The 13,876-nt window shown below is 31.9% G+C and overlaps 1 protein-coding gene across 1 annotated transcript in view; it reads left to right on the top strand.

The window, feature by feature from the left end:
- Positions 1 to 1,940: 1,940 nt before the first annotated feature.
- Positions 1,941 to 13,876, top strand: part of LOC147074942 (lachesin-like) — a 187,487-nt gene continuing 175,551 nt past the window's right edge. Inside the window, exon 1 of the mRNA XM_085943277.1 lies at positions 1,941 to 1,971. Within this exon, the coding sequence (XP_085799403.1) occupies positions 1,941 to 1,971 (31 nt within the window). The remainder of the gene's footprint in view (positions 1,972 to 13,876) is intronic.

Here is a 13,876-nt window from a genome sequence, read left to right as displayed (position 1 = left end):
ACATGATTATGACAAGTTTAGAATGGACTATAGACGCAACGTTTGCTCAAACCATATCAGATTTGGCGCAACAAAGGTCGAACAGATGTATTTTGGATGAGTCACTCTGTAGTTAACGCAGTTTTGGTCGTATCGTATCAGATCACGGCGCGATAGAATCGTAGCTTTAACAAGACTAGGCGCGTCCGCTGTCGTGAAATAACTGAATGTAACTGGTTGTCTTTAATCATGGTTAACTGATGACTTATGACTACTGATCGCCTGGTCTTTGTAATTTTAAGTATGTGAAAAATAAGGATGAGAGCGACCATAATTATCCCAACCAAATTCAAATGAGATAATAAACAACAAGAGGGAAAATCTCAAATGAAAGAATTGGAATAGATAAGGAATACTATATTCAAATAAAAATTCATAGAAAAGAATGGTTACTTACAACTAACCATAAACGAGTGTTATAGAGTTTATTAGATTAATTTAAAAACTACAGTGTACATTGCACTAATGAATGATTTTGTCAAAGCTCCCTGCCTAAAGTTTATTAAATTAGAACAATACCATAAAAATTCTCTGTTATTCTTATCTTGACATGTCTCGGTAACTTCATCTGTCAGATGTCTGGTCAGATCGGAAGGTAAAAGATGAAAGGGGTCAAGGCTATACAAAATTATATTATAAATAATATTATATTTCCAACAAGGTTAAAATCTTAAATCGGTGTTTGAAGCAAACCGTGAGACTAATTATTGAAGACTTCTTCTTTATGTGGCCAAAATCCACGATGGTAATGCTGAATTTTACAACGTTTTTATTAGGTCGTATTCTTATTTTTCTGGTGGCTGTTTGTCCGGTACAAATCTTGCAATCGATTTTTTACTAACTTCCCGACTAGCTAGACACTTAAAACTTTTACAAGATAACAGAACACAATGCCGATGCATTTTTTATACTTTTAGCCATTTTTAAGTAGAATTAAATTCATTTTCAGCTAAATCTGTTTTGTATGAAAAGTTATTTCGGAAAAAAATCCGTAATCCAATCCACTATTATTGGCTGCTAGGGTCCTAACAACTAAATTATTAATATATACATGCGTTACTATAGAAATCAATATGAGTGTCAAAATGACATTTCAGTATTATTTCTATCAAATACATTTTTTTTGATCGAGTCAAGTTTATATGATTCAACAAAAAATTTAAAAACGTTGTATATAAAAAAGTTTTTTTATCTTGTAATTATTTATTAATTAGTTTCACGAATTTATTTAGGTAGTTAAAATATCAAATAAAAATAATGTAAGAGTGTAATCTGTACAAACTATATAATATACTGATGGTATAAAATGATTATACATACAATGGTTATTAATAACTCTGTAATACGCATAAAGAGAACCTATTAGAAAATTGGTCTTTCACAAATATCCAAATTCGGAGAAGCAAAAGTAGGGCAACACTATCGCGATTGGTTTATGACTATCTCTGTATTATTACGCCCGAAATACAATATGAAACTTTTACTTCCGATCCTTCCATCTGACTGTTTGCAATATTATATTCGCATATAATAATATGTTACATCTACAGTATTTATTAAATGATTATTTTGGCGATTTTATTATTAATAAATCTCTAACTTTTTCATTGAATCAATTCCTGATTTTATTTAAGCCGAGTGGAATTCTAATACATTTTTTTTGCGATACCACCTAATTTAATTACAAAAATGTTAGCTATTTAAAATAACTCTGATAGAATAAATATTATAGCGCCTGTACTCATGCATGGAGTTACTGTCGGCAATTGTGCTTATTTTAAACTCATGTCATGACAATAACTGTTTACACATAAAAGTGCTGACTGTGTCTCCAATCTCATTCTTCAAGAGTAAGCAACTTACTTACTTAGGATATAAGCTTATCAAACTGGGATGCCAGGATGGTTTCTGGTGAAAGCTTGAATGTTGAAGGTGAGTCCCGGCCTCGGTGGCTTCGCGACCGAGCGAGGCCGGGTTGTTGATCTCAATGAATTGATCTGGAGTATTTAAAAGTAAAAAACTTCACGCCGGCGTCCGTCGATTTCCTCTCTCGCTTCCTCTTCTGGTCAATTCTCTTCGCTTCCGGTCATTGCCAATGCCTGGAAGAGCTCTGAGTATCGCAGCTCAGAGCTCTGCTTCTTGGCGGTTGGCAGGGGAGGGCTTCGGTCCTTGCGTGGTGGCGGCTACTTATCGGCGATTATTCTTTCTTCTTGTTTTCCTTGTCTTCCGGTTTGGTGTTTCATCTGGATTAGGTGTTTAGTCTGGATTAGGTGTTATGTCTGGGTTCTTGCTTATTTTACTTAGGCGGTAGTTCAATGCATCTAGGTATTCGTCTACGAAGACGCCTAATCTTAAGTATGTGTAGGAATTTTCGCAGTCTAAAGATTCCTTGACCGTTTCTATGAGCGTGAAGTTGTTTTTTAATGCTTTTTCGGAGAGTTTAGTTCTGTGTTCTAGGAGTTCTCTGGTTCCTGAACGGAACGAGTGTTCTCGGTCGGATTCGGGTTTTGATTCCTTGATGGTTTGGGTCAGTTTGTCCTTTTTCTCCGCATAGTCTAATTCCGGGGGATTTGATGCTGAGGTATCCGGGATCTCGTCGAGTTCTGATTCGGATTCAGTTCCCGGGTCAAGGGTTTTGCCTAGCTCTGAATACGGAGTCTCAGGTAATTCCGTTTCCGGTGTATGGATGGCTGTGGTGTTCACTTCATGTGGTTTGTGAGCTCTGTTCGGATTGCGTGGGCGTTCGGCATCGGAGATGTTGATTTCCACCTCCGTGGCGGTCTCTTTGTGAAGTTTTGAATCGTCTAGGTTTGTTTCGGTTTGGGTCTAAGTTGTCGTCATCGGGTTGTTTTGCTTTGGTTTGAGGTGTGCGGTAGTGCTCCTTCTTGGTGTTTTAATCGTGATTCTGCGATGAAGTGCGTAGTGTAGCGTGTGTATCTGCCTCCCTCTGTCGTTGTCCAAGAGTTTGACCAGGACAAGAGGCATTGGATGCCGGCTCCTGCCCCGGGTCATCCTCCGGATGCTGATGATCGGGAGGCCTCTTTGGAGTAGGTCATTGGTGATGTCCTCAGTGTGAATGCTGATCGGGAAGCCCCTGATAACGACGGATAGTTGGTCGTTATCATGTTTTGAGTGTGTGATTGGGTCTGCCTCCTTGATCGGCGCGCGGAATGGTGATTTGTTGCTTGGTGTTCCTGTTGGTCAATGTGTGTGAAGTTGTTGTTCGTCGTGGCGTGGTCGGTCTAGGGTTGTTCGTCCTCCAGGTATGAGGTCGGGCGGGTGGGTCCATGGGAAAAGCTGATTCGACCTGCTCCTGATATGCCGTCAGGAGCAGGAAGTGCAGCGTCATGAGGTCCCGTAGTTTAGTTGGTCTGAATGCGGCGAGTCTGGTGATTTCTACGGTGATCTGCTCCATAGTGCAGTAGGTAGGTAATCGTCTGGGCAGGTCACTGGCGGTGGTAGGCAAATAGGTAATTTGCTTGGTCGGCAGATTGTAGCAAATAGGTATTTTGCTTGGTCGGCAGGATGTAGCAAAGTAGGTAAATTGCTAGGTCGGCTGGTTCTGCGAGGTAGTTTGTAGGTCTCGATTAGAATGAAGATCTCAGCTAGTATCGGCGCGCACGAAAAGGCGACTGCTCGCGACGGGTGCTTACGCGAGGTTGTCATTTTATACTACTGTCTGACAGCTCGTATTGGAAATCGGAGCTCAAAATGAGTAGTTCGTTTTTTTACCGGCATGTTCTGTATCGCTATCTCGTTCTCTATCGCTCTACTGCGCAGGTGCAGATCGAAAATAATCTTACTGGCGCGCAATAAATCATCACAATTTGAAATCTTCCAATCTTGTTTAATTTATGGACGCAATCTTGCCAACTGCAGGATAATGCGTATTTCCCCATACATTTTCTTACTGTGCACAGTACATCCATGCACGTGTAAACGGGGTATTAGGTTATATTTATTAGCATGGTTAGTACTTAGATCTGCAGGTTAGTGTGGTAAGCTCGCTCGGTAAGCAGAAGGTCATTATCTAATTATTGCTCTGAGTTGTAATTAGTTAACTAGAAAAAATCACCAGGTGGCAGTGCAACCTGTCAAAATTATTGTATATGACGATATGCCAGTGTAACCATTTATCAACTATTATAAGAGTAGCATATCTATAATTGTTTTCTTTCACGACCCGATTAAAATAAATGGTTCTTTTATTTGGGTGTCAGTTTATTTTTCAAATTTTCAAAATTATTTTTTTTTTCTCACGTTACCACTTTTATTTATTTATTTAAGAATACAAAACATTGTGGACATAAAAAATTTAAATTCAAGACGTACACAACATGAGATTTACATTATAAGTCAATATTACCCTCACAAGAGAGAAGAAGAGAATATAGAAAAAATATATATAATAACAAAAATAAAATAAAATCAAAACATACTTAAGTACAATTTAATACAGAAAAATAAAATTTTTGTAAACAAAAAACATACAATTTTATACATAAAAATAAAGTTTCAAAAACAAAATATAAAGTACATCATTGAAAATACCTACGTCTCTAGGGAGTGCATTTACTAATCTTGCACCCGTCACTAGTGGTGCCTGATAGGCTTGACACGAGGAAATGGTTCCGATCCAGAATAAATTATGGCTGCACCACGCAGGTAATTGACAGGCGCATGTAAATTCAAATTCATTAGGACACCAGGATTGGAAACCATCCCTCGCGATAACAAGCAAAAGTGTTTCAAGAGCAGAAGAGACCGACGAGATTCGTATTCTCTCTTCTCGCTCGCTCATACACGCCAACTTATTATGTCTGCTCTAATACATTACAGACGGGTAGTCAGATTGAAAAATCAGCACAAATATTTATTATGTATACATATTGTAATGCATTTTAATAAATTGAAATAGATACCCATTTTTACTCCGTACTCAGTGCACATACTTTAGATTTAATTGGTCCATATTGACTTTGTTATATTGATATAATATTTAAAACTTGTAAAGTTGTCTGTGTTGACAGAATTGTATATATATTTGTTTTTAAATCTAATTGAACATATCCATTAGTCTGAAACTTTAGTTTTGGGTAAAGTACAATAATTTTAGTATAATTACAACAAATATGAAATTATAAGCAAACATTATTAAGTCTAATTTATAATAAGAAAATTACTTAAAATTGACAACGTCATAGTATGCAAGAATGGAGTTCAAAAACAATTTTGAGACTTTTTCATTGATCACAAAAATACAAAAATATTGTCTCTTCTTCTTTCAGTTTAGTTAGAGGTTGCTATTGAACTTTGGTTGATATTAGTACGGCAATACCATTGTGAAAACATGAATAGTTTATTAAAACCATCGTTTACGTAACAAGAAACCACGAACTTAATCTATGCGGTCGTAGAAAATAACTCTACTCATTTCAAAGCGAACAACATCTCGTTGAACATAGTAAATTAAAACACTTCATATATAAAGCATAGACAATATTCTTAATGGCTCTCGAAACAAAAACGAAGCCCTGCAGCCATATCAAAAATTCAAAGACAACAACAGACGAAATTGAATTATGTTCGCAAACCACATTATTATTTCCCGCGCAAAACATTCGCCAAGTTTTTACGCTGTCAAATGGTTATAATTTTTATTGTGAGGAAAAATAAACTCTCTAAATTTGCCCAAAGTAGAAGCTCATTACGAAAGCTTAGATTTATTACCGACTTTTAAATTGGTTTGGCGCGTGTTTAGCTTCATAAAAATAATTTTGTCGTACAATGTTTATTTTGGAAAGCTTAAATATACATGACGGGTGAAGATAATGTTACTCAAATCATATAATAGTATATTCACAAAATAATTGAATTAAAAATAATAATATAATTATGTACCTACATTAATTTGAAAGCAGATTTTGAAAACTAATTCTGATTAATTTGATAAATTTGTCAAGGTAATTTCATTGGGTTTGAACTGACAATTATGATGACTTTAATTATTGTATTTATCTCATATTATGACCCTTATTGTCAGCAATAAATTATTGAAAAATACATATTTTTCAATAGTGACTATTCTTAGGTAATAATTGCATCGTATTGAAGTGATGAAATCAGTAATAATTCTCATTTTTTCAAAGAGATTAAATCATATTTGATGCATTAGTTTTGACACCTATAATAACATAAATAAAAAGGATTTCATGTTATGTACATTTATATTTTTATAAAAATCGATATTTTTTTTAAATAAATATGAAAAATATTAAAACGATGAATTAATCAAAAATCTACATGAGAAAAAAGAGAAAACTTAATAAATTAAATTTTAATAATAAATATGATCATAAAAATAATGTAATAATAACGTAACTTATGAAATAAATATGTAACAAATTCAAACTTTTTTACAATTATTGTAAGTTTATCTTTGAAAAAATAAATCTTTTTAATGTTTTCAGATACATATTTATAATGAATACAGTTGAAATTGTAAATTATCAAAAAAAATCTCAAATCACAAGCTTCGTATTTCTCCGCTAGGTTCTCTGTTAACTAACTAAATAAACTTAACTAACTAAAAAATCATGATGAATTTAAAAAAATAAAATATCATATACCATTATGCAAAATGTATTGAATAGGTATAGGCATTACGATGATCTATCAAAATTATTTTGGTAGTCGTGAATAGGTATGTCAGTAATCATTCAAAAATCAATGAGTTAAAAGTTGCTGATTGGTAAATTAATCCGTACGAAATAAATTGAGTATGTAGATGGGTTTTTGTCGGCAATTCATTTCGTTAAACCCATTCTGTTGAATCCTATTACATAATACATCGATTTAAACCCAAACACTGTCAAGTAGAACCGTTGCGCCCTATCTTAATTAATATCCTAGCGAAGGGATGGCGAACCAGTCTTTTCGTGGCATGCCATGTGAATTATTAATTTATTTTTGTAGCCTAATATATTACTTGATATTTTATTATATAGTATGACAATATTATAATAAGACTCAAGTTGTTGTATTGATTTAACTTATTATTAAGCGAAATACAACTTTGCATAACAAACGTCTAATGCCTAAAACAAAATGTGCTTTTTTTTAATTATTATCGTATTAGTATTAATATATCCATGAAGACTCCGTGTCAAACAAAATATCTAAAGTTTGAAGAAATACAAGCAATATCTACTTAATCAAATATTTTTGCAAAAAAACAGTCTACCAAAATGACAACGCATGTACTCATATGTGTGTCAAATTATTTCATTCATGTGATCGAAAGCTTCTTAGCAAAATTTAAAAATTATTAATCAAAAACTATAAATGGTTACTCGGAAAATAAGCCATTACATTCAATTGCATGAAAGTGGTGATAACATTATTTACGTTTTGTTTATATTTAGTAAAAAATGCTTATTTTAAACATTAGAGATATCCCAACTTTTTATTTTCGTGCTTTTGCGTGGACGGTGTATTACGGACCATTTTACGACTAATAGAGAGCTTTGAATGCAAAAAAAAATATAAAAAGGCTCTATAATAATATATTTCATTATTAAATTTGATGAGTTATTATTGTGAACTGATGTTGTTTATATACTTAAAGAAAAAAATAACCATATGGCAGTGCCACTTGTCAACGTTCTTGCCGATGTGCTTAATAATACTATCTAGCTGACAATAATAGAATTTTTTATACCATAAGCAATTCAACACAGTGTAGAAATATTCTTAACTAAAGAACGAGTTAATTTGAATACCAATATACTTTTATTATGTTAGTAGGTATCCATTTCGATAAATCTTGTGTATTTTACGTGAGCTTCGTTGGTATTGTCTTAAAATATTTTTTTTTATTATTTAAGCTTATAAGCGAAATGTATATATGTGACTAAACGATTAGGTGCAACACGCATGAGAGGGATGCACCGTAAGTGTTCTGTTTATGTGATCGCGCAACAAAGACGCAAACCCTTCGGAATTTGTCGCGTTGCAGACAGACATATATATACAGATAAATCAAGATAAATACATAATATCATTATATATCACGCACCTAATAGACATTAATGTGTAGACATTGTTATAGCAACTGTACACCGTAAAAATAAATAAATTGTTAAAAAAAATTACTATGAGATTTTCATGTATGTTACATTATATATTATTATGAATCTTTATCATAACTAAAATTAATTTGATATGCGTTGGTTACTTACCAATCGTAATAAATTATCAACTATAGATCTACCATCATAAATTGGCATTTCAGCGAGGGCGCTAGTATGACATTGAGAATATTACCATAACTAACAAAAAAATGGTAATTTATAATTTTTTTTTGGTAGTAGATTTCTGTACAAATATTATGCAATCCATAACTCGAGAAACATGTTGTAAAATTAAATGGCATTTGTAACAAATTTATCCTCGATAGACAATTTTAGTTTCAAATTCGACCGGCTGCCAACTTACGATGGTAGATCTTTACCACATATCTTTTTAATTCTGGGGTAGGTAAATAAAATGAAAAAAATATTGAATTATAAAAAACATTTACTTCTTCGATCACTGCCCATGTAACAAGACTTAATCTAAGATCAAATTTAATAATACACCATCAGACGTGGGGGTTGGGTTACCAACCAGTTGAAATGCTGATCTTGGGAAAATTTATTCAGTGTGCCTTTTAAATTTTCAAATATTTACTTGGTGTATTAACCCTTTTTCTTAAACGAATGATTTAATTAAAGTAGCCAGCGTTTAGTTAAGTCAATTTATTCTTACTAATTTTGCATCACTACTCTAAGGCTTTCATCTTATTCAAAATAATTATATTATTACATGAGCCAGGTTGATAATGCTTTGCCTGGAGGAAATTCATAAAGTTTTGCTTTCAATTTTCCGACAATAATTTTATTATAATTAATTAAATGAATTTAACTTAATTAAATCAGGTTACTTCTTAGTATCTATTAAGCATTATTATTCTTCTTTTCATTGATGCTACAACCTACTATGGGTCTTTCTTGTAGGAATAGTCCCCATCTTGTAGGATGTTGATCAGGTCAATTTGATTCACGAAAATCTAAACATTCATGAAAACCTAAGAATCATACCAATTAGAAAAATATATAATCTAAAAGCAAATTTGTAAATAGATTTCCTGTTTCAAATGTAATTAATTGAGACATCTTTCCACTAATTTAATTACCAATTTATTAATTCACGTAATTCGAATAAAAATAATGGACTAGAGTAAAATTAATTTCAATGGAAAAATGTTCTTCGTTTTGACTAGACTTGTAGTCAACCAACTTGACGAACAAATAAGTATCTATACAATAATGATACATATAAGAGGCGACCATATAAAGCATTATATTATTATAATTAAAAAGTTATTAATCGTAGATTGAGGAGAGAGAAATTAAAAATCAATTGGCATTCGTGAGCAGGTAATCAGTGAATTTAAAATAAAAAAAAATGCAGAGATAATAAATAAGATGAAAAATATAATTAATATTTAATTTAATTTATCTAGATAATATTATAAATAGTATTGTAAAGATGCAAGAGAACAAAATGGTTGCATTTGATCACTAAGGCATACACCATTTTATTTGAAACGATATCTGAACAGAAAATTATGTACTTTTCCCAGAAAAAGTTATATAATATATTATATATTACAAAAATCTAGTTCAGTTCTAAGTGGATACAATTTATGTATTTATATGACTAAAATCTGACTTTGGTATACAGATAGATGCATTAATTATATTATACAAAGTAACACACTTTGCAAATTGACCTTTATTAAAATGCGGATACAGTTCATTCTTTCGTCACTTTTATCAGTATTTGTCTATTTATTACGAAATAATAAAAATAGTTTTATATGATTTTGGTAGACTAAACTACAGATAAATTAAAATTTTGTTGTAAATTTGTTTTTCATACATATTTCATACGTCATTAAATTCTGCAGAGTCGAACTACCGGATAATTATTTATATTATTCACTTTGAAAGTATATAACTTCTTATTATAATTACGTTTTATATATTTTCTATCACTGCTCGAACAAAGAGTAATCCCAGATCAAATAATATACCGTAACTGAGTTCATCTTAATTGGAATGGATATCAAAATAATAATATACGACGCTGTATTTTTCGCTGCTGGAAAAGGGTCATGGGACGAAACGTGCACAAGGTTTTAAAAGCATATTTCAGAGAGATTCTCCCATTAACTCTATGATATTGGATACATAACTTACAATATTATAACTGGTCAGGTCTACCGAGTATTAGTACTGTAGCCGTGTAGGCCGACGCGACGGCTACGTTATAGGCTAGCAGTGAGCAGTGGGACAGTCAAAGTTTATAACCTGGTATGACAGTTAATAAAGAATTATGAGAAATACACCGTGGACCTGTAACTATCTCACATTCGCTTTCGGGTCATTGATTTACAGATTCGAATCTCACTGATGGTTCAATAGATTTTTAAACATAAACATATTAGTATTACAATTAGTATATTTTTTACATCAAAATATTTATATTTAAATATTTAGAGTCTATTATTGAAAGGCAGCAGTTTACGTAGATAAGTCAATGAGTAATTGTACCCGGCTTGATTCTAAATTTTAATTAACTGTGTGATAAACAACATGCTGACCACTAACTGGTATATTTTAGTGCAGTGGTTTCCAAACTTTATGTTACTACGCCTCATTTAAAAAAAAATCTAATCTTTGCGCCTCCCCCCCTTTATTTCATTATTACAGACACCTTTTTAAATAGTCAAAAATGAAAAAAAATATAAAAATAAACAAGGTTTTACTACTTATATTATAATATTCATTTTTAAATTAATTTGTTTTTCATGCGATGAATGTTCTTGTTTATTAGCACAATAAATTTCAATAGTAGTCAATCCAAATTCATCATCGTTCATTGACAAATGGATTCTATCATGGGTCCCACATCCTGAAGTGGGCCCCCAGGCCAGGTTCTTTGACGGGCCCACCTACTTATCGCTGAGGTTAAGGGCAGTGTCGTGCTCTAAAGTAGTGTTTCCGTTATCATTTAAGTATATTAATCATTATAATATAGGTATCACATGAAATTGCAACGCACAACGGCATATTATTTAAAATATTTAATAGTCTCGAAAAAAAGCAGCGCCGCATGCGACTTTTGTTTATTAATAATAAAATAATGTGAAAAGTGCATTATTAAACAAACCACCTAGTCAACCAACCACTCAGTAAATAGATTTTTGTTTGTTTCAATATATCTGGTGCAGAAATCATTTAATAGTGGAAACATAGCGAATTTTTTTTTTTTTTTGTAATCTTGTTTTCCAAAGCTCCATTTTTTTATGAATGCCTTCACTTTGTCTTTTTAAATCAGTGAATGCATTAGTTGATTTATGCACCCATTTTTTTCTTTTTTTTTAATTTTTTTTTTATTTTTTATTTTTTTTTTACATTTAATTTCAACCAAATAGACAAGTTTATGTTTGAAAAAATCAGGATTCCGGGATTAAAACTCTTTTCAGTATGTAAAAGAAATGTTAATACATATCTACTAATATACGTTTTATGACTACTTATCTTGAGCTATTATTGTAGGTACCTTTATTGTTTATTTTTAGTATTGCAGTACAAAAAAGTTTCAAAAGTTCACTATCTAAGGGAGCCAAAGGACATAATATAACTACGTATGTTTTCTCTGATCTGGTCCGGTCTTGTTGTGTAAAATTAGCGAAAGGAATGTTTTTAAAATTCTGTTATATTTATTGAATGAATGAATGGTTTGAGATCTCATGGAATAATTCACGTAATTCGTATTGCCGTCCTTAAGAGTGTGACCGGCTTAACCTTCATATTTACCAACAGAAGAATCTTTGTAACACTTTTCTTTAAATGGCATTGTCGAGTAATGTGCGAGCTACCTTGCCGAATACAAACCCCTAGTTTTACGAATAAATCCATCTTTTGAATTCCCAAATAAAAAAATATATTATATTGTATGCAACACTATATCGTAATATTATTATAGCAAGCATCTATTTATACTGGCAATAAACAACATGAATATTAAAATCAGTAGATAAGCAAAATAAATGTAAGAAATGCGCTGAGAAAAACACGTGAAATATATTTTTATTTTACAAAAGCGTTGAAACATATTTCAAATTTTAATGAAAACGGTAGTATACAACTAGGGATTCCAATCCCGGGATCCCGAATCCCGGGATCCTGGGATCCCGAGCTATTTTCGATACCTATGAATTCCGGGATTGATAAACATAATCCCGGGATTTCGGGATTGATTTTTTTATCAATTTTTATGGAAAATAAAATAAAAGCGAAAATATAACAGAAAAAATACTTTTAATAAAAAATAACTACATTAGAAATAAACTGAGTTTGAATGAAGTTTGATTTAGTTTGGTTGCCGATTCATTTTATTTTTTCACGTAAATTATTAAAAATGGAAAGATTGGAAAAAAACAATGATTCGCACTTTTAACAAAGTAATTCCACCATGATATATGTATCAAACGTTTTACGGCAGTTTCAAATTTGTCTAACTAATTAGATTTATGAAGCGGAAAGGTCATAAGTACGCCATGATTATTTGCTTTAATATTTTAAATCTCGCTAATCCATTCATCAAGTCTTTACTATCAGAAACAGCAATCTCTAAATTCACATTATTATTTAAATTACAATATTATTTACTCCGTTAAACTTGTGTATTTCCAAGATTCAACGTATAAAATTTTAACAATAAATGTCTTAAATTGTATTAATTATAGGTACTAGATTTATTTTTGACCGATTTTATCAATGTTATTTGCATATATAAAAAATTTATATTAACAATGGAAAAAATGCCAATCCCGGGACCAGGGATTGTCAAATTGTAATCCCGAAATCCCGGGATCAGAATTTTGGCTCGGGATTGGATTCCCTATATACAACTATATCTTCTGGGAATATTGTAATGTAAAAAAAAAACTAACTTCTTTAGTATCATAATGCTATCGCACATTTATTAAAATGTCAACTCCCACATCTCCCAGTGTTTAAACTTAGTGTAGGTGGTATTTTAATAAAATATCTTAAAGTAAATTTATTATTTTACACCCAAGGTTAAAAATCTGAAACATTTCTTATTAAATAAACACACTGTGGCCTACGCGCTTACATATTATTATGAATATTTTTAATATAATTTTTATCACTCGTTTTATTGCGGATTTCTTGAAAGGAAAAATCACAAACATTATTTCTCGATTTTTCGTCTTTTTCAATGTCTCAGTATTGCCATAATAAATTGGAAAGCATGCTAGACATAGTATTGTACTGTAGATGCTACAGCGCATCTATTCTATACACAAGGCTGCTATCGACGGCTATCGAGGGTAGTTTATCATATGTATGTGTTGAGACGGTTAATTGTTACAATAAGTTAAGCGCCTGAACTGTCAAATTTGTTTGTCTCGCTCTAAAAGTTAACACAGCCAAGGGAGGTGCTGTTAAAACATAGATGTGTGGAAGTTTCATTGCTATAAATATTCTTCACCATTTATACAAGATGGTTATATTATGCTACTATTCACAACCACGGATTTGTTTTTATCGTTAGCTGTCTGTTTTGATGAGAAAAAATATTTAATGAAAGTCAGCTAGCCTTTAAATTAAATAATTCACCAGGAATTATTTATTTGAGAGTTGAGACTAGGGAATCCAATCCCGAGCCTATATTCTGGTCCCGGGATTTCAGAATTACA

This window comes from Rhyacophila brunnea, unplaced genomic scaffold, assembly GCF_057557595.1.
Source record: "Rhyacophila brunnea isolate RB1 unplaced genomic scaffold, BYU_Rbru_1.0 scaffold_15, whole genome shotgun sequence".
Classification (NCBI taxonomy): Eukaryota; Metazoa; Arthropoda; class Insecta; order Trichoptera; family Rhyacophilidae; genus Rhyacophila; species Rhyacophila brunnea.
This window is presented reverse-complemented; position numbering and strand designations above follow the sequence as displayed.